Raw genomic sequence first — 26,023 nt, forward strand, 5'->3', positions numbered from 1 at the left:
AGAAACCATCTATGAACTGCCATCAGTTACAAAACCTCGTCTTCATTTCTATTCAATTTCATTGTGCACCTGAGTTTAAAAGTAGCTTTGTATCAAGTCTGTCTTCAATATTTTGAGTGTTATGTGACTATGTACAAATAAACATATTTCAAGAAAATTTTCATGAATCTGACTAATTCTGTTCATGTTCATGTATGTGAATGACTTGACATCAACTGTTTACACTCATGTAGTAACTAGACTAGGACAGTTTGAGACAAGCTTGATGACCAGACCTTGACTACAAGTAAAAAAGCTGATGGTGACAGTGAAACAACAGGCCAGACAAAGATTTTGCTTGATCTGTTACACATTTAACTTATAAGTAACTGATTAGTTGCATAGAAATATGTATTAAGAATCTTTTATATATAGGGATATGTTATATATTTAAAAATAAATTGAGATAAATTTATTTAAATTAGTTTGTAAATCCTTGATGATACAGTCTATATAACTAATCTCTCTGTCTCTCTCTCTCTTTCTCTGTCTATGTGTGTGTGTGTGTGTGTGTGATTTGTTAAATGATTTTGTTAAATTATATGAAAAATAATCTATGTGAGTGTGTATATGTATTTTACTTTTTCATCAAAATGTCATCCATAATGAAATGGAAATAAATCCCCCAAAAATAAATCTCATACATTTAAATTTGATGAGCAAATCAACATAAAAATAAACACTTGTATATTCTCAGTTTGAAAAAAAGTTTCCTTTCTTACTTTATCTATGGCGCACTTTAAAACAGAAATAAAAATGTTTGATGTACCACGTGATTGCGAGTCTTTTATTATGAACTATTGAACTTCCGGTGATGTAAGAGGGGCAAGTGTTCAGAATAGATGTCTCGTGCCTGCACATGTCCTCTCTCTTTGCGAATTCATTTCTCCCTCTTTGTTCTTTCGTGATTCGCTGCTATAGTTTGCTGTCCGCAGAAGTGAAGGTGTCTGATGTTGTCGCGCGATGCTGAGTGTGTCATGTGACGGCGGTAAGTACATCATGTGCAGTAACATGCCATCCTGCTGCAAGATTAATATGCATGTATGTATGGATATGCATACTTAAATATTCTCTGCTGCTGACATGTATTAGAGCTGACACCTTTGAAGGTTTATTGTTTGAAGTTATCATTTGACCTGAATGATTTTTAAAGGTGCGGTTCACCAAAAATAATGTCGTTCTTTCGGACTGACGAAAACACACCATGAAATTGCTCTATATAACACATTGCTATTAGTGCTGTCAAACGATTAATCGCATCCAAAATAAGTTTTTCTTAACATAATATATGAGTGTGTACAGTGTATATTTATTATGTATAAATACAAACACATGCTTGTGTATATATTTTAGAAAAATTTTATGTTTATATATTAAATATATTTATATATAATATAAAAAAATAATAATATAAAGTTATATACATGTAAATAAATATATAATAATATTATATACATAAATAAACAGTACACACATTATGTAAACAAAAACTTTTATTTTGGAAGCGATTAATCGCGATTAATCGTTCGACAGCACTAATTGCTATATATATATATAAGTCATACGAAAGATTTGTGTAATAAACAGTCCTTATTGTCTAATATAATGAGAAATATAATGCCGTTAGGTTGATCTTTGTAAAATGTCAGTGATTCCTGTTTTTTTTGCCCTCAGGGTGTGATTGGAGATTAAGAAGTGTCAACAAGACAGAAGAAAGGGCATTCTGCCCTATTTTGTGCATGTAGAAGAGGATCCATGGGTGTCCTGCGGGTGTTGTCGGTCACCATGGGAAGGATCAGCACTTTTAGGTCCTATCAGATCATGCTGCTCTTTGCTGCAGCTCTGGCCGTGGTGGCCTTCTACTACTTTGGCTCTGAAAAGCAGAACTTCTCCAGCACCACAAAACGGATCAAGGAAACACAGGCGAGCCACAACACCAATCGTGATGATGCAGATCTCTCCATAGACATCCGGTCTGGACATCCAGAAAGCAGAACGGGAGCTGGAGATGAGCCGGAGGGAAAGCCATCACGCTTTCATGCTCTCATGATGTTCACCAAAGTTGACAAGAGCTTGAACTTGCTGCACAAGTTTCAGGTGGCCATGCGCTCCGTGGCCAAACATGGACGGTTCCTGGAGGAGGAGGTGCTGGTTCTTCATTACGTCTCTGATGCTGGAAGTCGAGAGCTGGGGGAAAAGATGCTTCCTGAACTTCTGCTGGATGCAACCTTCCGGTACGAGGTATGTTCGGCAAACCTTCATGTTTTGCAGTGTGTGCTGATGTTGGATGATGCAGCATTGGCTTTGTTTTTGTTTATATCATGTTTTGATGTCTTTACAATAGATTTTGATGATGATAAAAATATTTTCTTGTTATTTGGAGTAGTTGTAGTAGTACTTACAGTACAATAATCACCTTCTGATACATTTGTTATTATAATATATAAAACATTATGTAAATTATGAAATAAAATATAGCAAAAAAAAATGAATAGAAAACAAACAAAAATAATTATGCAATTAAAGAATGAAAATTATCCCATGATTTACTCACCCTCAAGGCATCCTAAGTGTATATGATTTTCTTCTTTTAGACGAATACAATGGCTGTTATTTTCATTAGTTTAAAAGAAGTCCAATAAAGCGCAATTATTTAATTTATATAAAATATCTAAAATCTATATAAAAATGTTATATTTAAATAAATATTTAATGATTCAAATTTAAATAAATTTAAATTACATGAATAGACATTACTATTATTGTTATTATTTGTAGAACTTTCCACTAGGTGTAACTGTTGTTATATATATATATAACAAGTGATGGATGTTTTATTATGTGCTGGGGTATAATCTTACTAGGTTACAGGTTTGTTTTATTATTATTCCTGGTCCCCACACTGTACAGTGAGGAAAATAAGTATTTGAACACCCTGCTATTTTGCAAGTTCTCCCACTTAGAAATCATGGAGGGGTCTGAAATTGTCATCGTAGGTGCATGTCCACTGTGAGAGACATAATCTAAAAAAAAAAATCCAGAAATCACAATGTATGATTTTTTAACTATTTATTTGTATGATACAGCTGCAAATAAGTATTTGAACACCTGAGAAAATCAATGTTAATATTTGGTACAGTAGCCTTTGTTTGCAATTACAGAGGTCAAATGTTTCCTGTAGTTTTTCACCAGGTTTGCACACACTGCAGGAGGGATTTTGGCCCACCTCCACACAGATCTTCTCTAGATCAGTCAGGTTTCTGGCCTGTCGCTGAGAAACACGGAGTTTGAGCTCCTCCAAAGATTCTCTATTGGGTTTAGGTCTGAGACTGGCTAGGCCACGCCAGAACCTTGATATGCTTCTTACAGAGCCACTCCTTGGTTATCCTGGCTGTGTGCTTCGGTCATTGTCATGTTGGAAGACCCAGCCTCGACCCATCTTCAATGCTCTAACTGAGGGAAGGAGGTTGTTCCCCAAAATCTCGCAATACATGGCCCCGGTCATCCTCTCCTTAATACAGTGCAGTCGCCCTGTCCCATGTGCAGAAAAACACCCCAAAGATGATGCTACCACCCCATGCTTCACAGTAGGGATGGTGTTCTTGGGATGGTACTCATCATTCTTCTTCCTCCAAACACGTTTAGTGGAATTATGACCAAAAGTTCTATTTTGGTCTCATCTGACCACATGACTTTCTCCCATGACTCCTCTGGATCATCCAAATGGTCATTGGCAAACTTAAGTCAGGCCTGGTTTAAGCAGGGGAACCTTCCGTGCCATGCATGATTTCAAACCATGACGTCTTAGTGTATTACCAACAGTAACCTTGGAAGCGGTGGTCCCAGCTCTTTTCAGGTCATTGACCAGCTCCTCCCGTGTAGTTCTGGGCTGATTTCTCACCTTTCTTAGGATCATTGAGACCCCACGGTGAGATCTTGCATGGAGCCCCAGTCCGAGGAGATTGACAGTCATGTTTAGCTTCTTCCATTTTCTAATGATTGCTCCAACAGTGGACCTTTTTCACCAAGCTGCTTGGCAATTTCCCGTAGCCCTTTCCAGCCTTGTGGAGGTGTACAATTTTGTCTCTAGTGTCTTTGGACAGCTCTTTGGTCTTGGCCATGTTAGTAGTTGGATTCTTACTGATTGTATGGGGTGGACAGGTGTCTTTATGCAGCTAACGACCTCAAACAGGTGCATCTAATTAAATAATTTAACAACACTGCGTCGTTAGCGTTGGTATTGTATCAGACACCTGCACTTAACATTATATGAAAATCAAGCTCAAATGGAGTTAATAATGTTTTTGACCAGAGAATGACGGAGATGGAGTGTTTTGTCTGTCGTTAGAACGGCTGTAACTGTTATGCAGTGCATAAGTGCATTAAGTGCATTATGCTTTCATCAACTTTACAGGTTATATAACTTTGATTGTAGCTATATGGGCGCTTAGTTTTTCTTGTTGTTTAATACACTTGGCCAAAATCTCAAATTAAGCGCTTATGCACATAATGCACAGGATATTTAAAACGATATAGACAGCAAATAACTAATTCTTCTCCACTCTTCAAACACACAAAAACATTATCCTTTACTGACATAGTGTTTGAGTAAAGAAAACGCTGTACTATTCAAACACCAATTATTTATTCACCCTTGCATTGCGAAAAGCAGAGATCTCATCTTCTCCAGGCTGTGCGCGCGTCAATCTGAACGGAGGCGGGGTGAAGTTGAGGTCTCGCTGAGAGCTCGATGATCCAATGGCGTTACAGTTTTACTGACAAGTTATTTTAATGCTTATCATTGGTTTACTATTTTTAAAACTCTCTGATTTAAAATAATAAAAACGAATTATAAGCGACTCAAGTTTGGATAATTTTTCACAGCACCTGACTGGGCTAGGGTATGGCAACTGCCATACTCTGCCATACATAACGCCGCCCTGCTCCCACACCTTGGATGACTTGGGTCGCACGGATTTCTCTGCCTCCGCCATGTATCTTTCCTCTACCTCCGCTCGTTTTTTTTTTTTTTTTTTTTTTTTTTTTTTTATTTATGAGGCGCCAAACTCTGCTAGCATACGTGCGAGAGTGTGTTCACTCCGCTCAACTAAAGTTTTTTTTTTTTTTAATAATCAAACGTCTCGCGTCGCGCGACACAACGAATCGATTATGAAATTCGTTGCCAACGCTTTTAGTAATCGATTTTTATCGATTTAATCGATTCGTTGTTGCAGCCCTAATCTTGTTGCTTAGCTTAAGTTGCCAGTAAGATTTTTGGTTTGTGACATTTAATTGGAATTTTTTGAGGGTTTTCTTGTTTAATGCATAAAAGCATGTTCTGCTTTTTGAAAGCGCAGCAGGTGGCAGTGCAGGAAAGCTGAAATCAGACAGTTGCTTTGCACACATCATCTACGGGACTAGAGGTCACGCAGCAGACGTTTCCTTTACATCAGCTCACAGAATAACAACATGCAGAACTCCCTCAGGACTGCTCAAACACTGTATACCAGATTTTTTTTAGTTCATCAAAACAACTAGGGCCGTTCTGTGAACACACAAAAATTATAACATCAAGATCATGTCTTTATTTGAGTGGATAGAAACTTGAGATAAGCATAATTTGCCGTTTAAAAGTCATTGTAAATGTTATTTATGCTCTAAAAGAAGAACTTTGTTTACTCTTCACAAACTTAGGGAACATTTAAATAGAGTTAACACAAAAATGAAAATTCTGTGATCGTTTACTGACCCGAATGATAAAATATGAAGTATTTACATTGAAGGCTGTCATTGGCCGTGTGCCGGTCACATGGGGGCAGTGTTGCTCTGTCACAATAGGTTTTTGTGATTTCTCTTTGAGCTTCAGGATCTTTGGCCCGATCCCGCTGTAGAGGATTTGTCTTTAGTACCATTAAGTAAACTTGGCCTAGTTCAGACAGACAGGTGGTCGGGTCGTCACCTGACTTTTGAGTTTCAGATTTTTTTTATGCGTCTCATTTGATTGATCATGTAAATGCAGCGCAATGTCTCTGTATTGAGCAGACGGCAGTGTTTCCTGCCTAGCAACAGCATTAGTGGAGGCTGATCCTCTGTCCTGGACTGACGGATGGATAGAGGCTCAGTTTAGCAGGGATGCTGTGAGACTCAGGTTCAGATTACCTTGCTTTAATCCTGACTCTTCCACACACACACACACGCACAATAAGATAATGAGTAGAGTATTTGGCTTAATGCAACATCCGATAATCATCATCTCTGCCCACCCCTGCTTTTTTGATTAAAGCAGTTACACACACACACACACACACACACACACAACAGCAGCCTGCTTCAGGTGAATAATAAATTATGATGAGAATGATTTGTTATTTTGGACTCATTTTATTACTTGTAGAAAACATATGTGGTACTTTGTTACATAAACACATGGAATTTGTAAATGGTAAATATCTAATATATATTTAACAGCAATAACTGTAGTAGTAATAATAGTTTTTATTAATGATTAAAAGGTGATGATGTTTTTAAAAATCATTGATGTTTTGAAAATTATTTATTGTAATTTGGATGGGGAGTAGTACAAGTTATGTATTATATTATACTATATTATTATATTGTAATATATTATAATTCTATATTATAATCATAGTAGTAGTAGTATTGTTATCGTGTGCTTGGTTTGGCGTGTGGTTATTAGGGCGGACTGTCTTTGTGGGCTACAGACTGAACTATAGTCTAGATAGTCTCACTCTCCTAACTGAAGCACACAGATGTAGAGCGTGTGGAAAGTTCCACTATACTCCCACACAGTCTCATGACATAAGATGAAACCAGTGTGAACTCATCAGACGTGTTCTCAGGGAAAGGATGATGGCTCCTGCTGCTGGGGGTCATTATGTGTCATTCTTTGAGGAACTGAATGAAGCATGTGAAAGGTTGATGATTTGAGCGTTTTAGTCTTAGACATCTGTGTGTTGCAGTTTGACTGCACTGGTAGATAAAGGCAGATGATGGTCACGTATCACATGACGTGGCCACACTAAACTACTTTGAAATGGCAATGTTTTTTGGACATGTAGTATCATAGTATTCTCTGAAGTGTATTGAAGTACCATGAATATACTGATCATTTAGTACAATGGTGTGTATATATAAAATTCAATTACCCTATTAAGATACCTTGACTGTAACATGGTACTTTTTAGTCTAAGTAAGGCGATCATATTCTCAATGACTATATTCAGATATATTCAGATTGTCAGTAATACTAGGAAAGCATCCAGACTCATATAATGAAGTACACTCTCACTTTATTATACACCTTCACACCTCCAGAACTATTTGGAAAGTCAGAAGCGCATAAAATGACCAGCAGGCTGTCCATGGGCATTAACACTGTCAGAATCCTTTAATTTAATATTGCACAGCACTTCATGTGCTCATAATAGAGATTAAACTGAGCTCTGTATGCGGTTACGCTCTGAAACTCGTGTGAATTCCTGGAAGAGTTATCCGGTCCCTGCAGTTACTCCATCTATAAAATGAAGCTACTGCTTACTGGTGTAGTTTTTGTTCCTATTTATTAGTTCTTTTGAAGTGAAATGACAGTTTCATTGGAGCTCAAATGAGTGTTCTGTTCTCTTTGTTCTTATGAAGTTCTTATGAGCAAAATGGAGTTTTGTTTCCTCTGTTATTTCTAACTGCTTCTGCATTATTTACTAGTGGCTTGAAAGCACTTTGCTTATAAAAAATTCAGGGCGATATCACAAATAAACTGTGTTGAAATGGGCTATTCAATGGACTGCTCCCAAACTTCATATTTTTGCAGCAGATTTTTTTATTTTGATGCTTGACTATTTTTGATGAGGTACATTCCAATTCATGGGGTTTCTATGCAGTGGGAACACATTGAGCGAGGAATGTATTGACATATACATTTTGCCATCATTTTTTTTTACTCACATAGGCTGTATTTATTTGGTTAAAAATACAGTAAATAAACAGTGGTGTTGTGAAATATTATTTTAATTTAAAATAACTGTTTTGTACTTAAATATTTTTTTTAATGTAATTTATTTTTGTGATGGTATTGGCAAAGCTGGATTTTCAGCGTCTTTACTCCTGTCTCGTGATTCTTCAAAAATGATCAATGTTAAAAACTTAACTTAATGTTTTGTGGACACTGATGCAGTTTTTCCAGGATTCTGTGATTAATATAGTTCAAAGGAACATCATTTATTTGAAACAGAAATATTTTGTAATATTTGTATATGTTTTTACTGTTGTTTTTGATCAATTTCACATCTTTGCTGAGTAACAGTATTTATTTCTGAATTCTTTTTCTTGTTAATAATTCATGCATTCCCTGGGAATCAAACCCATGAGTTTGACATTGCAAAGTTCACTTCGCTTGGCAATTCCTTCATTTAGATTGATTACATTTTCAGTCAACTTCCAATTAAATGAAATATTGATATTTTCCGATTCTTTACTTTTATGTGGAATTTTTGAGTTTTCAGGACAGTAAAAATAAATTATATTTTATTACATTTGATCATACCTTTTTAAGGTGAAAAGAGAAGCACATTCTGTATGTCACTTAAAGTTTCAATTGTACTTTTTATGAATTTTCTGAGCCCAAAGATAAAGGATAAAGAAACTCTTGTGTTTTGAAGGAAATCTGCTTCATGCAACAAATACTTGTCTAACTGTACTTTTGCACTCCACAAAAATAAGACAAAACTTTTTTTTTTCTTTTTTTTTTACAATATCAACCGTGTTCTTTGAGCTTGTGCTGAATGAGTGCTTTTGTTTCACCAGACTGAAGGTGGAATTCTAATCCTATGGCAGAAACGTATATTACCCCTGGAATCAAAACCTTAATGGGAAATCTGTGATGAATGAACCCCCCACATCAATCCTCTTTGTGCAACCTAGCGAGAGATACACATTATCTGATTGCATGAGTCGAGTCAACGCCAAAGCCTTGCATTGCAGAGCAGGATTAGGGGGCCGATTGCACTGCGGACAAACACAGGTATTATGTGTTTTCAATGGAAGGAACAGTCAAAGACGACTGTCAAGGTTCAGTGAGCCAAACAGTGAACACCTGAGGATAAAATCACGGTGCCAAAACCCAAGCGAAGGGTAGAAATACAGCTCACTCCTGTCCACCCATGCACAAATCTGAAAATATGTGGTGTCAGTGTCACTAGGGTCACAAAAATGCCCTTGTTTAACACAGATATTGTCTGTTGTCTTTTCCAGGTGGTGTTTCACGATGTAGGCACCCTTACGGAGAAATTATTCCCCATTGTAGAGGCTATGCAGAAACACTTCAGTGCAGGTTCCGGTGCATACTATAGCGACGCCATCTTCTTCCTGTCGGTGGCCATGCATCGCATCATGCCTAAAGGTGAGCTGTGACTCGACGTGGATGTTGTTGATTGGCGTAAAAAAAGCAATTGCAACTTTTGGTTTGGTGTTTTATTTTTTTATTTTTTTTAATGCAATGTTGTGTTTGTGTATGGTGAAGTCGTGACAAATTTTCACTTTGTGGACAATAAAACTAAAGTAAACTTAAAGTTTCAAAAGATTCAAAATACTAGCATTTCCAAACAAGGATAATGACTGGTTCCAAACATGGAACTGCATAAAGGCCATGATTTTTGTGTTGTCCATTTAAAAAAAAAAAAATCCTTGAGAAAACAATTTATTAAATAAAATGATTATAACAAAAATCTAACTAAAACTTAAAAAGTAATAAAACCTTAAAATGTTTATTAAATAAAAATAAAAAAATTTATTGATGCATTATTATTGTTATTGCTATTGTTATTATTGATAATAATAGTAATTATTGTTGTTGTATGTGTTTTAAAACCTTGAGAAAACAGGCTAAAAAATCTAAACAAAAAATAGAAAAATCAAAAATATATTAAAATATTAAATATTTAATAGTAACATGTAATAAAACAATTATAATAATTGTTGTTGTTGTTACTATTATTATTATTATTATTATTATTATTGAAAATAATAGTAGTTGTTGTTGTTGTTGTTATTATTGTGTTGTCTATTTTTAAAGGTGTCATAGAATGCATTGATACAATATTTTAAATTGTTCTCTGATATCTACATAGAAGATATGTGGCTTAGGTAAGGGCAAAAAATCTCCAGAAACGGTTTTACATGTGCATTTACAACCCTAGGATTTCTCCCTAGAATGAAATGGTCTGTTATTGCCTTATTTGGAATAATGTTGAGCTCTGCTCTGATTGGCTGTTTCACAGTGCAGCTCATTTCAGTAGCTCACAGGAAGGAAACACAGGGAAAATATATATTTCAATGCTTTCTCTCGCAGTTATATCGTCGGGTTGCTATTAATATGCGGGGCATTGAAACTGTTTTCGAATGCACCATCGCTTTTTAGTTTCACTTTCACTTTTGAGATTTGCAGTCGCACGTGCTCTGTGTAAACTATAGTGGCATTACTTGCCACACATTTTACAAGATCAGATGCTTGTCAGTGGTGCTCAGGATCTGTAAATCATTCGCCATCATCCTCAGTCATCTCTCCTTACTCTGTTTATGTGGTAAGTGAAATCTTATGTACTGTAGTGTAACAGGCTACTGTTATCAAGGAGCTAACCATGTCCCTTAGTGGCTCGCGTTATTTTATTAGAACGTGTTATTTGCTTTCCGTGCCTTTCTGAATACAGACACCAACTCATCCCTGCACTTCACATCCCCTGCACAGCCTGGAACGTAACATTTATTTTTATGATCTGCCATTTTCGCTGTTGTCCTCGCTTGTTTCTTCACAATACCTGCACAACTTCTGATGGTTTGGCTGGCGGCTGGCCTAGAGAATGGGCGGGTATATGCAAATGTTGGGGGCGTAACTATTAATGATCCCGACTGTTATGTCACAGTCGGTGTTATGTTCTGATTCGCCTATTTTTCAGTGCTGTTTTTTATTCACAAGATTTACATAAGGAGGAGGAAACAATGGTGTTCTGTTCCATGTACAGAACTCTTATTATCCAACTATGCCAAGGTAAATAGTTTTCTATTCTATGGCACCTTTAAAACCTTGAGAAAACAGGTTAAATAAGAAATCTACAAAACAAAATAATAGAAAAAAGCAAAAATTCAAATATTATTTAATAATAACATTTATTATTATTTTTATATTGGTATGATTAGTAAGTATATAGTATGTAACTCTTGTACAGTTCTAAGTGCTTTTTCAAATTGTGTATTTTAATCTATTATAAATATTTTAAGTGAATGAAGGACTACTGTGGCCTCTGTTGGCTTCTAAAACGGTTTTGTTGCAATTTTGTTATGTGAAGCTTGTGTCACGTAAAATACATCGCATTAAGCACTTTTGATTTATGTTTATATGTCTGTTTTGGAAGTCATAATTATTATCCTGATTAGATTAGGACTAACCCACTTTTTATTAACCATACTGTGACCCAACTTTTCCATCTCAAAAGTGGCAGCTGCAGAACATTCGGTGTTCATGTAAACTTCCCCTTCACACTTCCTGCTGCACATTCTAACTGTGTTCTCTAAAGGTCAGTACATTCGGCCATCCTGAAAGCGGCCCTCAATCAGTCCGGCAGTGAATGGATTTGGACACGAGGCCGCTGATGGTGTCAGATGTGCCGACTCGCTCACAGGTGCTGAATTGGCACATGGCACAGTGTTGGGAGGGGGCGGGGCGGGACGGGACGGGACGGGGCGGTCGATTGTCCTCAGTGACACTGCTGCTTCTCACACACAGAGCCATCGGCCACTCATTCACTCTCACATTTAAACAAATGGTTGTCCAGGCATCGTTTGCTGTGCCAGCTGAATGCCCAGATGGGTTTACTGCTAAACTAAATGCAACTCCCTGGACTCTGTCAGCTGAACAAATCGATGATATCGTGAGAGGGAAAAGACCTATGAGTGTTTGATAAAGCTTTTAGGCTTGTGGCTGTGACACCGAATGCTGACATTACATTGCTTTCTTGGAACTTCACACAGTATATCATATTAGGAAACGCTAATAATCTGTAGGAACAACATTAGCAGACATTAGCTCTTTTCGTTATTGATAGTAAAATATTTCATGATCAGATCAGTATTTAATGTGAAATTAGGTCAAAGGTCTGAGACCCACAAAATGCCTCTTTTGCATTTAATACTTTTATTTTCATTGGTATGACTTGAGAATTAAATTAAATTTAAATGCTTAATGTCACTAATTTGTTTATTTGATTAGTAATTTAATTTAAATTTAATTTAAAATAACATTATTTGGTTTCAAGGTTAAAATTAGATTTTGAATCCACATTTATATAATTCTTAACTTAATTGAAATTCTTAATGTACATTAACAATGTTATTGAAGTTTCATTTAATATATTTTAATATAAATCCATATTGAGTGTACATTAACTGGTGATCATTGTTGAGCATTTATACATTGAAAAAGATATTTAAAACAATCCGTTCATTTGGATTACATTGTTTTAACATTAATTTAACTAATAAACTTAATGTGATGCATATTTTACAGTCAAGAATGAGATTTATGTAATAAACTGAATTGTGTTTTCAAAGATGCAGTAACTTTTAATATGCAATAATTATATATTAAACCTGGTTTATATATTTATATATTATTTAGGTATCAATAAATTCAGTTTTTTTTCAATCTCATACATTCTAACTAAATTAATTTGAATTGTTCCACAGCTGGCCATATTTGTGCCATATTCAGTTTCGTTTTTACAATTAACAGGTTTATGCTGATTGTAAGCAATTTAAATACATTCAAATTCATATATGGGTATCCTTGTCAGTGGGAAAATATTTTCATTATTATTATTATTATTGGGAAAAGGAGGAGGGGGAGGGGAGGAGGAAGGAAGGAAGGAGAAAATAATTCCCAAAGAAATGATGACTCAACATCCACAATACTCAACACTCCCAACCTATATATAAATGTGCGTTCTTTTTGCTGTTTTTGTACTTGGCTTATTTTATGTTGTGTGTTGTTTTATGTTAGTCTGTATGTGTATTTTGTTTACTCTTTGTATGTATATTAATAAAAAAAAGAAAAGAAAAATAAATAAATTCATATTGAAAAATATTGTGTAAATGTTAATATTTGCAAATAAATGTTTATTAATAAAATGTTTTTTGTTACTTGTATACAGCATTCTTGATTCTGATTAATTAACAGACATTACAAGATGTTAAAATTAATGCACACCCAAAACAAATGCAAAGTGCGTTTCATCTTGTGCAAACATTATTTTTATTAATTTATTTTGTTTATTTAGCATTTTTATTTATTTAAAAGCTATAGTTTTGTACAATCAAAAGCATTTTAAGTGTAATAAATATTATTTGTAACATTATATATCCTACAGTCTCTCCCCTATTGCTCACCTTGTTGCTCAGGAATTGTTTTCTTTGGCCAGTGACCTTTAAAGACACTGCGCATGAGTTCACTTACCTCAGTCAACACTGCACCAGAATGCCCTAAAGATGGCAGATGGCACTTCTGGAAAACAAAAAGTCTGAAGTAGCAACAACAACTCTGAGAACCTATGGACCCTGGGAAATGAAAATTTTAGAATGAATGCGCATTCTACGAACTGCGATTCTCTGAAAAGTGCTGCCTGCACATCAGTAAGGCCTGCAGGGATGTTTGGGTCGATTTGTTTGCAAATTTCTCTCTGCCGATTTAGTCAATTCTTACGGAGGAGACATAATTCATATCTGAAATGAAATGCTTTGGAAGCTGAAGATTCAGAAATGCTGAATGTAGTGTCTGAGTTTAATATGTGCACCTTATTCGGTCAGAAACTCCCTCCTGAGTTGTTCACTTTCTAGCTTGATTCACTGGGTCGTGTAGAGCCTGTGATTTCACAATTTCAGCATTTATATCTGCAGGGCTGCCAAAGCACGCTGTCGAAGTGACTTGTGTGGAAGGCTAAGAAAGGGAGTTGAGAGCGTGGCCTGTGGGGAGAATGGCCCTGTCCCAAATGGTACCCTAAACCCTCACAATCTTCCTCAGAGTCCGCACTTTCGTGATGTAATGCTGCTTTGACTGCTGGGTAGAGGTCGGCTGCATAGCTCACAGGCTTGCGGGTTCAGCAGAAGTGTGTACCGAGGCCGCATAGCGGTCGCAAGGGGGGTGCTTGTGAGCCCCCTTCTGAACACTAAAATGACTAATGGGACACCCTATGGTCTCGTGGACTTAACGGACACGTGCACGCAGGGCCATTTTAAGTCCTCAAGACCGAAAGTGCACATGAAGTGTGCCATTTGGGACAGGGTCAATGAGTCTTGTACTTTTTTACAATTCAGATAGCTTGTTGCTCAATAGTGGGTTTTTGTAATATTGTTCCTTTGAAAGTCTGTATGCTTTTATTGCTGAATGTGTAGCTTGTAGTGTCTGAGTTTAATATGTGCACCTTATTCGGTCAGGAACTCCCTCCTGAGTTCACTTTCTAGCTTGATTCACTGGGTCGTGTAGAGCCTGTGATTTCACAATTGGGCCATTTATATCTGCAGGAGTGCCAAAGCACACTGTCGAAGTGACTTGTGTGGAAGGCTAAGAAAGGGAGTTGAGAGCGTGGCCTGTGGGGAGAATGAGTCTTTTTTTAAAGTTGAGTTGTTACTTGTACATTTTGAATTTCTGCATGAGACAAACAATTTGCAAGTTGACAGGAAGCAGGTCAGCATACTTTGTTCTCCTGCTGGTCATTGAAATAGAAATGATCCAGGTGTTAGAGGTGTAATGGTTTGGTACATACCACGGTTTTGATGTCACCGTTCGGTATGGTTTCGGGAGGAGGAAAAAAAATACTTGCACATATAAAATATGCACACACACACGTGTTTACTTAGCTATCTAAATGGGGACATTCCATAGGCGTAATGGTTTTTATACTGTACTTACTGTATGTGCTATTGTCCTACAGCAACCCTACACCTAAACCTACCCCTTACAGGAGACTGTCTGCATTTTTACAATTTCAAAAAACCTTTGTTTACTTTATTTTTAAACTGGTTTTTACAAATGAGGACGTCCTCAAAGGGAGGTTTTGGAGATTTTGTCAGGTTTAGCTCACTTTTGGGTACAAATTTGTCCCCAAAATATGGTTAAGTAGGTACACACACACACACACACACACGTGTGTATATATATATATATATACACACACACACACACACACACACACGTGTGTGTATATATATATATATATATATATATATATATATATATATATATATATATATATATATATATATATATATATATATATATATATATATATATATATATATATATATATATATATATATATATATATATATAGTGAGGAAAATAAGTATTTGAACACCCTGCTATTTTGCAAGTTCTCCCACTTAGAAATCATGGAGGGGTCTGAAATTGTCATCGAGGTGCATGTCCACCGTGAGAGACATAATCTAAAAAAAAAATCCAGAAATCACAATGTATGATTTTTTAACTATTTATTTGTATGATACAGCTGCAAATAAGTATTTGAACACCTGTCTATCAGCTAGAATTCTGACCCTCAAAGACCTGTTAGTCTGCCTTTAAAATGTCCACCTCCACTCCATTTATTATCCTAAATTAGATGCACCTGTTTGAGGTCGTTAGCTGCATAAAGACACCTGTCCACCCCATACAATCAGTAAGAATCCAACTACTAACATGGCCAAGACCAAAGAGTCAAGTCAAGTCACCTTTATTTATATAGCGCTTTTACAATACAGATTGTGTCAAAGCACTTAACGGTATCAAATTGGAGGATAGAGTGTCAGTAATGTATAATGATAAGATTAAACACTCAATTTTCAGTTAAAGGCATTTCATTATTGAATTCAGAGATGTCATTGTCTAGCTCAGTTTAGTTTAAATAGTATCTGTGCAATCAAATCGGCGATAATCGCTAGAAATTAAGTGTCCCCAACTGAGCAAGCCAGAGGCGACAGCAGCAAGGAACCAAAACTCCCTCTGTGACAGAATGGAGAAAAACCTTGGGAGAAACCAGGCTCAGTCGGGGCCAGTTCTCCTCTGACCAGGCAAAACCCGCAGTTCAAAAGTTTATATTTCTATTTTAATTTTGTTGCAATTTCTAACAATAGTAGTATTATGTAGTTAGGTATTTTATTATATTTTAGTTATTTTGTTATTTTTGGTTGATATATCTGGGGATATATCTCTGGGGGTCATCTGGGTGTCCTGGTCTCCGCTGACGATCAGGGCTGTAGACATCATCTCTTGGTGCTGATCCACCATCTGATCGGAGCTGACCAACGACACTAGAGACAAAATTGTACACCTCCACAAGGCTGGAAAGGGCTACGGGGAAACTGCCAAGCAGCTTGGTGAAAAAAGGTCCACTGTTGGAGCAATCATTAGAAAATGGAAGAAGCTAAACATGACTGTCAATCTCCCTTGGACTGGGGCTCCATGCAAGATCTCACCTCGTGGGGTCTCAATGATCCTAAGAAAGGTGAGAAATCAGCCCAGAACTACACGGGAGGAGCTGGTCAATGACCTGAAAAGAGCTGGAACCACCGTTTCCAAGGTTACTGTTGGTAATGCACTAAGACGTCATGGTTTGAACTCATGCATGGCACGGAAGGTTCCCCTGCTTAAACCAGCACATGTCCAGGCCCGACTTAAGTCTGCCAATGACCATTTGGATGATCCAGAGGAGTCATGGGAGAAAGTCATGTGGTCAGATGAGACCAAAATAGAACTTTTTGGTCATAATTCCACTAAATGTGTTTGGAGGAAGAAGAATGATGAGTACCATCCCAAGAACACCATCCCTACTGTGAAGCATGGGGTGGTAGCATCATGCTTTGGGGTGTTTTTCTGCACATGGGACAGGGCGACTGCACTGTATTAAGGAGAGGATGACCGGGGCCATGTATTGCGAGATTTTGGGGAACAACCTCCTTCCCTCAGTTAGAGCATTGAAGATGGGTCGAGGCTGGGTCTTCCAACATGACAATGACCCGAAGCACACAGCCAGGATAAACAAGGAGTGGCTCTGTAAGAAGCATATCAAGGTTCTGGCGTGGCCTAGCCAGTCTCAGACCTAAACCCAATAGAGAATCTTTGGAGGAGCTCAAACTCCGTGTTTCTCAGCGACAGGCCAGAAACCTGACTGATCTAGAGAAGATCTGTGTGGAGGTGGGCCAAAATCCCTCCTGCAGTGTGTGCAAACCTGGTGAAAAACTACAGGAAAGCGTTTGACCTCTGTAATTGCAAACAAAGGCTACTGTACCAAATATTAACATTGATTTTCTCAGGTGTTCAAATACTTATTTGCAGCTGTATCATACAAATAAATAGTTAAAAATCATACATTGTGATTTCTGGATTTTTTTTTTAGATTATGTCTCTCACAGTGGACATGCACCTACGATGACAATTTCAGACCCTCCATGATTTCTAAGTGGGAGAACTTGCAAAATAGCAGGGTGTTCAAATACTTATTTTCCTCACTGTATGTATATATGTGTGTGTATATACATATATATATATATATATATATTTAAGAAAAATGTTTTATATTAAATATATTTATATATAATGTAAAATATAAGAATATAAATATATAAATGTTAATATTTTCAAAATATATACTATATATGTATGTATTTATATATACATAATAAATATACACAGTACACATACATGTATTATGTAAACAAAAACTTTTATTTTGGATGTGATTTAATCATTTGACAACATTTATTTTAATTAAACAATGTTTTACTGAACAAATTGCTCTTTCTTTAAATAAATTCAATTATAATTAAAATTTTCTTTAAGTCTACCTCATAAAATAAATAAATAAACATCTACCTTAGCTTTTGCTCTATATATGGAGCCCTTTTACATTACCATAAGGTTACAATTAACAACAGAGCCCAAACTTAAATTTAATTACTATTTATATTTAACTGTAATAATCAACACTCAAATTAAAAACTTGTATGCAAACATGTAAATTGCAATTAATGCAGTTTTTACATTAACTTCTATATTATAAACTACAATTCCTATTTGTTGTTGAAATATAAGCATTTACACAGTGCCTGTCATAACTTGCTTCATAAAAGATTTATTTAAATATACATTACAAGATTAAGACATCACTAGCAGGTGAAGCAAAATATAATGGTTATATAGCCTATAGTCTAATACAAGTGCTCTTCTCAGACTTCATTTCTCTGGTGAACTAACGAGCTGTAGCACTGAGGACTTGCCTGAGGTAAATGAAATGCTGACATTTTGTTTACAAGCCGTTTTAATCGCATCTGTCCGCTAGTGAAACACTTGTGCGATTACATGAGGCATGAGATGTCATGTTTATTTCGCGTTAAAAATAGAAGTAATGAGGAAGGGATGATCACGCTCTGCCTGAAGCTGTCGCATCATGTCAAACAGCGCCAAAATGGCATTTATTGTCTGAATTTTCTGAAAAATTGATTTGTTTGGTACACGTGCGTTGTGAACCCGAAAGACCCATACCAACAATTTTCAGAATTCGTGTACCGTTACACCCCTACCAGGTGTGTATGAATAGGTGAATCTCTATATGGAGTCATATTGACTCTATACTGACTATAACTGAAACCATTTCTTTTTTGTGACCTGTATAAGCAATAATTCAGAAAGTTTAGACACTTAATGTGCAGTTTGTCAGCGTTGTCTCTTTTTATTATTCTCTTGTTTCTGTGACTCAATAAGACATAAATGCTTTGTTTCAGTCAGGCAAATTTACATCTAGCATCTTGCAAACATTTATCAAGAAAACTTCACTGGTAACACTTTACTCTTTACAAAACACTTTTTAGAATGTTTGTGGTCAGTAAGATTTTTAAATTTTTCTAATTAAGTCTCGTCAAGGCTGCATTTATTTGATCAAAAATACAGTAAAGATTGTGAAATAATGTATTGAAACTAATTTTCTATTTTAATATATTTTAAAATATAATTTATTATTTTGGCATAAAGCTGAATTTTCAGCAGCCGTTGCTCCGATCTGTAGTGTCACATGATCCTTCATTCTAATATGCTGATTTGCTGCATAAGAACTTCTTCTTCTTCTTCTTCTTCTTCTTCTTCAAAACAGTTGTGCTGCTTAATATTTTTGTGGAAACCATGATTTTTCGGCACTGTTCGACTAAATTTGAAAAGAACATTTATTTGAATTAGAAATCTTTTGTGACATTATAAATGTCTTTACTGTCACTTTTAAATAAAAGTGAATAAAGCCATGTATTTAAAAAAAATCTTACTGACACCAAACTTTTGAATGGTACTATATGATAACATTAGCTACTGCAATAGCAGAAATAACAATGAACAGTACTCTTTTACTCTTGAATAATCTTTTTTTTAATTTATTTTTTTTATTCTTTTATTATTCAGACAGGATAGTGGAGAGATGACAGGAAACTATTGGATAGAGAGAGGGACCTCGGGACCTCGGAACCTCGAGATGGGAATCGAACTCGGGTCGCCATGAGCGCAGTTGCGCTGTATATGTCGGTGTACTAACCGCGAGGCTATCGTCGCCGACACTCCTGAATAATCTAAATTCCTACTAAAATGAACTTAACTTTTAACATTTAAACATGTTCAACACTGAACATAAACAATGAACAATATGATTTTTATGTATTAACACTAGACTACATTAATAAATGCTGTAAAAATAGTATATTGTTAGTTACCAAAGGCATTAAAGGGATAGTTCACCCAAAAATGAAGATATAAAGATATTTTTGATGAAATTCGAGAGATTTCTTACATAGACAGCAAGGCAACTACCACGTTCAAGGCCCGTTAGACCTTGTTAAAATAGTCCATATGACATCAGTGATTCAACCTTAATTTTATGAAACTACGATAATACTTTTTGTTCACAATGAAAACAAAAATAACGACTTTATTCCACAATTTCTCTCTTCTGCGTTACTGTTCGCCATTCACGAGTGTAGCACGACGCATAAGAGTTGAATAAAGATGTTATTTTTGTTTCTTTTGTAAGGCTCTTCACTTTCCATACAGTGGTAGTTCATAATGACCACATCTGTTCTGCTTGTGTGTTCCACAGACAAAATAACTTCATATTTGGAACAAAATGAGGGTGAATTTTCATTTTTGGGCAAACTGTTCCTTTAACAGTGGTCTTTAATTCCCTTTTGACCCACTGACTGGCTACTCAAACCCACCTCAAGGAATTCCGTCCTGATTTCTCTGTATGTCAGGAGGAGGTCTATCTGCTTGCATGACTCTCCCTGTCTCTCCCGCAAGGCTTATTCCGGTCATCGACTCTTTACCAACAGGGGCGGTCAATACCAGCCCGCTGAGAGGCTGAATAACTGAGCCCTGAGGAAGAGACTGACACCATCCGTCTCACTTTAGAGTGTGATCCCTGGAAGACCACTGGCCCACTGAGCTAAAATGGGGGTTCTAAAAGAGCAAGATCAGGTGCTGAGTCCATAACGATGGATTTTTGTTCTTTTGAAAAATGAGAGGGGACAAAAGAATCATATGCCCAGTCATTTTTAAAAATACTTGCTCTAGTTTTATGTTCTGTCATATTGCTGTGAGGGATTTGGCTGTTCATTAAAGGAACACTGAACCTGGAGGTGGGCTGCTATATTAACTGCTTAGCCCAAGTGACAATAGGAGCTGTGAAAATAATTGGCCCTTGTTTCAAGTGGCTATGAATCTTCACTTATTGTGAAGCAGTGCCATGTGTTCGCCAGCTCGTGAGGGAGCAGAAAGCGACTCTTTGGCTGCCTCAAGAGCAATGTGTTTGTGAACGAAGTCTGCTACTTTGAGTTTCTGTAGCAGTTGTTTTTATTGTGTCTGCTGGATAACAGCCCTGCTTAAAAAAAAACAATAGAAGCCCAATAGAAACAATCACAGAAATTCCAATGTTTTCCATTGAAATACCATTATAAACCATTAGATTTTTCCAGTAAAACCATTACAAAATTCCTTTTTGTAGTGTGTTTTGGGCATTTTTCCAATAGGATTTAACATCCCACCAATAGAATCCATCACATACCAGTAGACACCATTATAGTTTCCATTAAAACCAATACAATTCCCATTAAAACCATTACATTATCTATTGTGTTTTGGGCATGGTTCTATTGTTTTTTTCAGCAGGGAGATGAACAAGAACATCTGAAGGTACTTATTTAAATTAGGTATGTGCAACAGCGATCGAGTACTCGAGTACTTGGCTGTGACAGCGATGTTCGATCATGAAAACGATGATCGTGGAAAAAAAAAACAGATTTCTGATTGGTTATAACAGCACTTTGGGCGGCACCTTGAGCTCTGATTGTTTAGCTTGCAACAGCATGCAGTTCAAAGTAGCTATAGACGTGAGAAGAGAGAGAAGCTTGGCTTTGAAGTCACGTAGCAGTGATGTCTGGGTTAGCTACATACATATCTGATTAATCCAATATAGGATATGTTGGGATATTAACATTTATTAGCATGCTGAATGCGCTGCATATTACCAGTGTTTAGTTTCATGCTCAAATGCAATGCCCGATATTGACTGAGTTATTTGAGACGGTATAAAATACTGATCCTATAATAATACGGCAGTGATTTTTTTTTTCCGTCATATTTGTTCAACAGTAGGCATACCTCAATTAAAATTGTTTTAGTGCTTCATATGGCTTCGAAAACACGCAGGCAATTTTAGGAATCACTTGATAATCTAGGTGAAAATATAGCACAAATCTGCCATAAACATTAATGACATAAGCATTATAATGAGAACTTTATAGGATGTGAAATCTATAGTAAATCCTGTCCTTGCCCGCTGTTGAAAGCACATCACGGCGGGAGCTCTCTCTCTCTCTTGCTATAGCACGTAACTTGGTTCACTGGCATATGCATCCTTTTGTGCTGATACAAGTTGCAATTTTACGTCTGTGTTATGTATCGGAGTTATCTGATTAATATCATAGGAAGTGTCATAGAACGGGTTTCAGTTTATTGGCATAAAATCAGCTTCACCTCAGACAGCTACAGGTGCTGGTCATATAATTAGAATATCATCAAAAAGTTGATTTATTTCACTAATTCCATTCAAAAAGTGAAACTTGTATATTATATTCATTCATTACACACAGACTGATATATTTCAAATGTTTAGTTCTTTTAATTTTGACGATTATAACTGACAACTAAGGAAACTCCCAAATTCAGTATCTCAGAAAATTAGAATATTACTTAAGACCAATACAAAGAAAGGATTTTTAGAAATCTTGGCCAACTGAAAAGTATGAACATGTACAGCACTCAATACTTAGTTGGGGCTCCTTTTGCCTGAATTACTGCAGCAATGCGGCGTGGCATGGAGTCGATCAGTCTGTGGCACTGCTCAGGTGTTATGAGAGCCCAGGTTGCTCTGATAGTGGCCTTTAGCTCATCTGCATTGTTGTCGTTTTTAGATGCTTCTTTTTTAATAACATTGCTGCATGGTAATCATTATCTAACAGTGTTCCAATCATGTGTTCATGCTTTCATAGACATGTTTTAATGTCACAAACCCCCCGAGTACTCGATTAATCGTTTTTGAAACCTATCGATGATCAAAATAAGAAATTGCCAAACATGCCCATCTCTAATTTAAAGAGTTATTCCCAGTAATATCTTTGATTTCATTAAACTTATCGGAGGTTTCAACACAACTTGCTATTCAGGTTTACACTGTGTGCTATCCGACAAGAAATGACAAGAATAGCAGTCAGTCAGGAAACAGATCTACCAATCAGAACTGTTCTGCCTGTTTGTGAACTAAAGCAAACATTGCCAGTACTGCAGCTGAAGAGCATAAAATTAAAAACACATAAATTGAATTATATGACTTTTTTCTTGATTGCTCAACCATAAAATTTTGATGACTGATTTAATATACATAAGACAAGGTCCACTGGCATTTTAGTGTTGACAGGGCTGTCTGGCATGACACCACAAAGATGAAATCTTTTGGTATTATTTTTAAAATAAGATTTTGTATTATTTGAGTGCTATTATTAGTATTTATTAATATTTTTAATCCATTTTTATATTTTTAGTTTTCATTTTAATTTTAGGTTAAGTTTTTATTTTTATTAGTTTTGAATATTTCTGTTTTGCTTTAATTTTTATTTATTTCACCTTTACTTTTAGTAATTGTTTTTAAAAAAAAAGAATTTTAGTTAACAATAACAACACTGCATAACATAATTTGTCGCTTTATCTTGTGGTGTTTGGTTGGGGCAGTGTTAGATTATATGGAGTTGCAGACAAAAGTCTCAATACTCAAAAGATAATATTTGCTACATTTTTTGTCTGTGTGTTTAATGGAAAATAAGGGAGAGGCTAAAAATATCAAAACAAACCATATATAGGTGATTTGTAAAACCACATCAGATATTGTTTTATCAACATGCAAACTCAAAAGGTGAATTGTATTATATGCTTTGAAGAACAAAGTTGACCTTTTGATATACTTAAAAAGAAACATCTGTGATATCTTAGGCAGTCTGACAGTTTTGTTTTACTCATTTGCCATATGACTTTTCTAGAATTGAGTCAATATGGTAAAGGAGTTACTGTCAGAACATAAACACATGCATCTGGAAATTTCATCATTTTGAAACTTTGTCATTTATATTTGACTCATTGACGACTGTTTAAAAAAAAGTTACTTTTGTAAGTTTTAAAATGACACAAACCCAACGTTTTTTTTCAATAATGTGACTCCATATGTCTGCACGTAAAGATCAGACCCTATAAAAATGGAAACCTTTTTCTTGGAAGAACATTTTCATGATGATGTGAAAATGTTCTTCCAAGAAAGAGGTTTCCATTTGTATAGGGTGTGAGCTTTCATAGTAGATTTGAACCCACCCCATTGCATTTAACCATTTACCACTTGAGATATGCTTCTTGCTGATAAAGAATGGCCAGATAAGACCAGGTTTTAATCTCGTAATGAAGTTCAGTTATATCAGCCTGTATCACTTGCTGTTGTTTTCACTGAGGAAGGCAACAAAGCCATAATCCACAGAGAACAGATGGAATTCCATCTGCTCCATACTTTTAGTGATAAAGTAGATTACTTGGATTACTTTGTATTGTTATTCTCCTTCATAGGGTTTCAAATTGTGAATACATTAAACATTTGCAGGAGGATTACTGTATACCTCAAAAGAAGGGAAAACCTAAGAGTCAGATATTGCTCTTAAAAGATGATGCTGTTAAAATCAATTGCAACTCTTACATCTGTAAAACACCGCCAATCTCTTAAAAGTATGTCAAGCTTCAGCGCCCCTATCGTTTTAGATGACCAGACTATTTTTGAGCACGTTCAACTGTGTGTTCCTTTGGCTGTAAACGCGCTGGGTTTCCTAGATGTGTATGTACTCAGCTAAAACTAGAAGTTTTGTTTATAAAGCTACATAGGGATGTCTCCAGCACCTTGGGCCATGATGGAGCTGGTGAGCTTCATGTGGTCCTCTTTCTTGAAAGTCTTTATCGCTTCAGGCTGCAGAGGCCCAATAAAATGAATTAGTGCAGTGGTTAATGCTTCAAAGGCACATTTTAACATGCCCTCAGGTGCACACCAAGCCTCTGTGGCTCATCCTGCCCAAAGCGATTGTTCCTCTTTTGATCTGGTGTACTGTGACGCATGGGTTTTATTTTTGGAGGTTTGAAGCGACTCTGTTTTGGAGGGTAAAAATGGTCCTTATTCAAACTGGGTAGTCAAGGTTGGTTTCAGAGCTTTTTCATCTTCAGAAGTTTCAGGACCAATAGTGGAACCAAACTCAATCATAAAAGACTATAAAAATGTTGCCGATCGCTGTAGCAGATAATTATTTTTGTAATGGCAAATAAGCAATATCATGGTCGATATTATAAATAAACACTGCCTGTTTTTGTTGTTGGTTTTAATAGTGCTCTGCTAAATAATCACATCAGAATGAAATGGTGTACTGTAGAAAAGGTAACATTTCTTATTTGTTAATATGAATTCATTAAAAATACAGAACTAACTTTTAACAGCATTTATTATTCAATGTTAGTTAGTGTTACAACAACTTAACTTGCTCATTAAGGCTGCATTTATTTGAACAAAATACAGTAAAAGAGCAATATTTAAAAATAAGAGTTTTCTATTTTAATATATTGTAAAATGTAGTTTATTGCCGTGCTGGCAAAGCTTTTTAGCAGCCATTACTCCAGACTTCAGTGTCACATTATCCTTCAGAAATCATTCTAATATGCTGATTTGCTGCTCTATATATATATATATATATATATATATATAATTTTTTTTTTTTTTTAAGTCAGTGTTGAAAACAGATGTGCTGCTTTATATTTTTGTGGAAACTGTGATGCACTGTTTATCAAGACTCTTTGATGAATAGAAAGTTCAAAAGAACAGCACTTATTTCAAGTATTTTGTAACATTATAAATGTCTATACTGTCACTTTTGATCAATTAGATGCTGAATAAAAGTATTAATAAATATTAATTAAATACTACTTAAAAGAATTTTTGTTCTAGTGTAGAGTGTGCTATTATCTACTTCCAGCTGGTTATTACAGCTTATTGAACTGAGAGAGGATAAATTATTTAAAAACAAATTACATCTCTAGGTTTTGTTTTTGATCTCCATACACTGTAGATGTGCTTCCTGTTTCATACAAATTCAGCACTTGTCCTCCTTTTATCATTGCTCATGAAGTGTTTTGTAGTCAGACTGTGTGTTTGGAGGGGAGCACTGAGATCGTTGATATTGATTTGTCCAGTTTCCGGTGCTTGTTTGGAGAGACGTCGGTGTGAAATGTCTGACCAACTAAACAGCTCCGGCTGGCCGCTCTCTTTTC

General features: G+C 35.9%; 1 protein-coding gene across 3 annotated transcripts in view; it reads left to right on the forward strand.

The window, feature by feature from the left end:
- Positions 1-854: 854 nt before the first annotated feature.
- xxylt1 (xyloside xylosyltransferase 1) overlaps positions 855-26,023 on the forward strand; it is an 80,993-nt gene continuing 55,824 nt past the window's right edge. For 2 of the 3 annotated variants that reach the window (XM_058791877.1, XM_058791876.1), the window contains exons 1-3: positions 855-1,027; positions 1,714-2,280; positions 9,307-9,454. In XM_058791877.1, the coding sequence (XP_058647860.1) occupies positions 1,795-2,280; positions 9,307-9,454 (634 nt within the window). In that variant the 5' untranslated portion in view covers positions 855-1,027; positions 1,714-1,794. Of the gene's footprint in view, positions 1,028-1,713; positions 2,281-8,859; positions 9,077-9,306; positions 9,455-26,023 lie in introns of those variants that run through there. The other variant, XM_058791878.1, reaches the window with a different exon arrangement.

Source organism: Onychostoma macrolepis, chromosome 11 (genome assembly GCF_012432095.1).
Source record: "Onychostoma macrolepis isolate SWU-2019 chromosome 11, ASM1243209v1, whole genome shotgun sequence".
Classification (NCBI taxonomy): domain Eukaryota; kingdom Metazoa; phylum Chordata; class Actinopteri; order Cypriniformes; family Cyprinidae; genus Onychostoma; species Onychostoma macrolepis.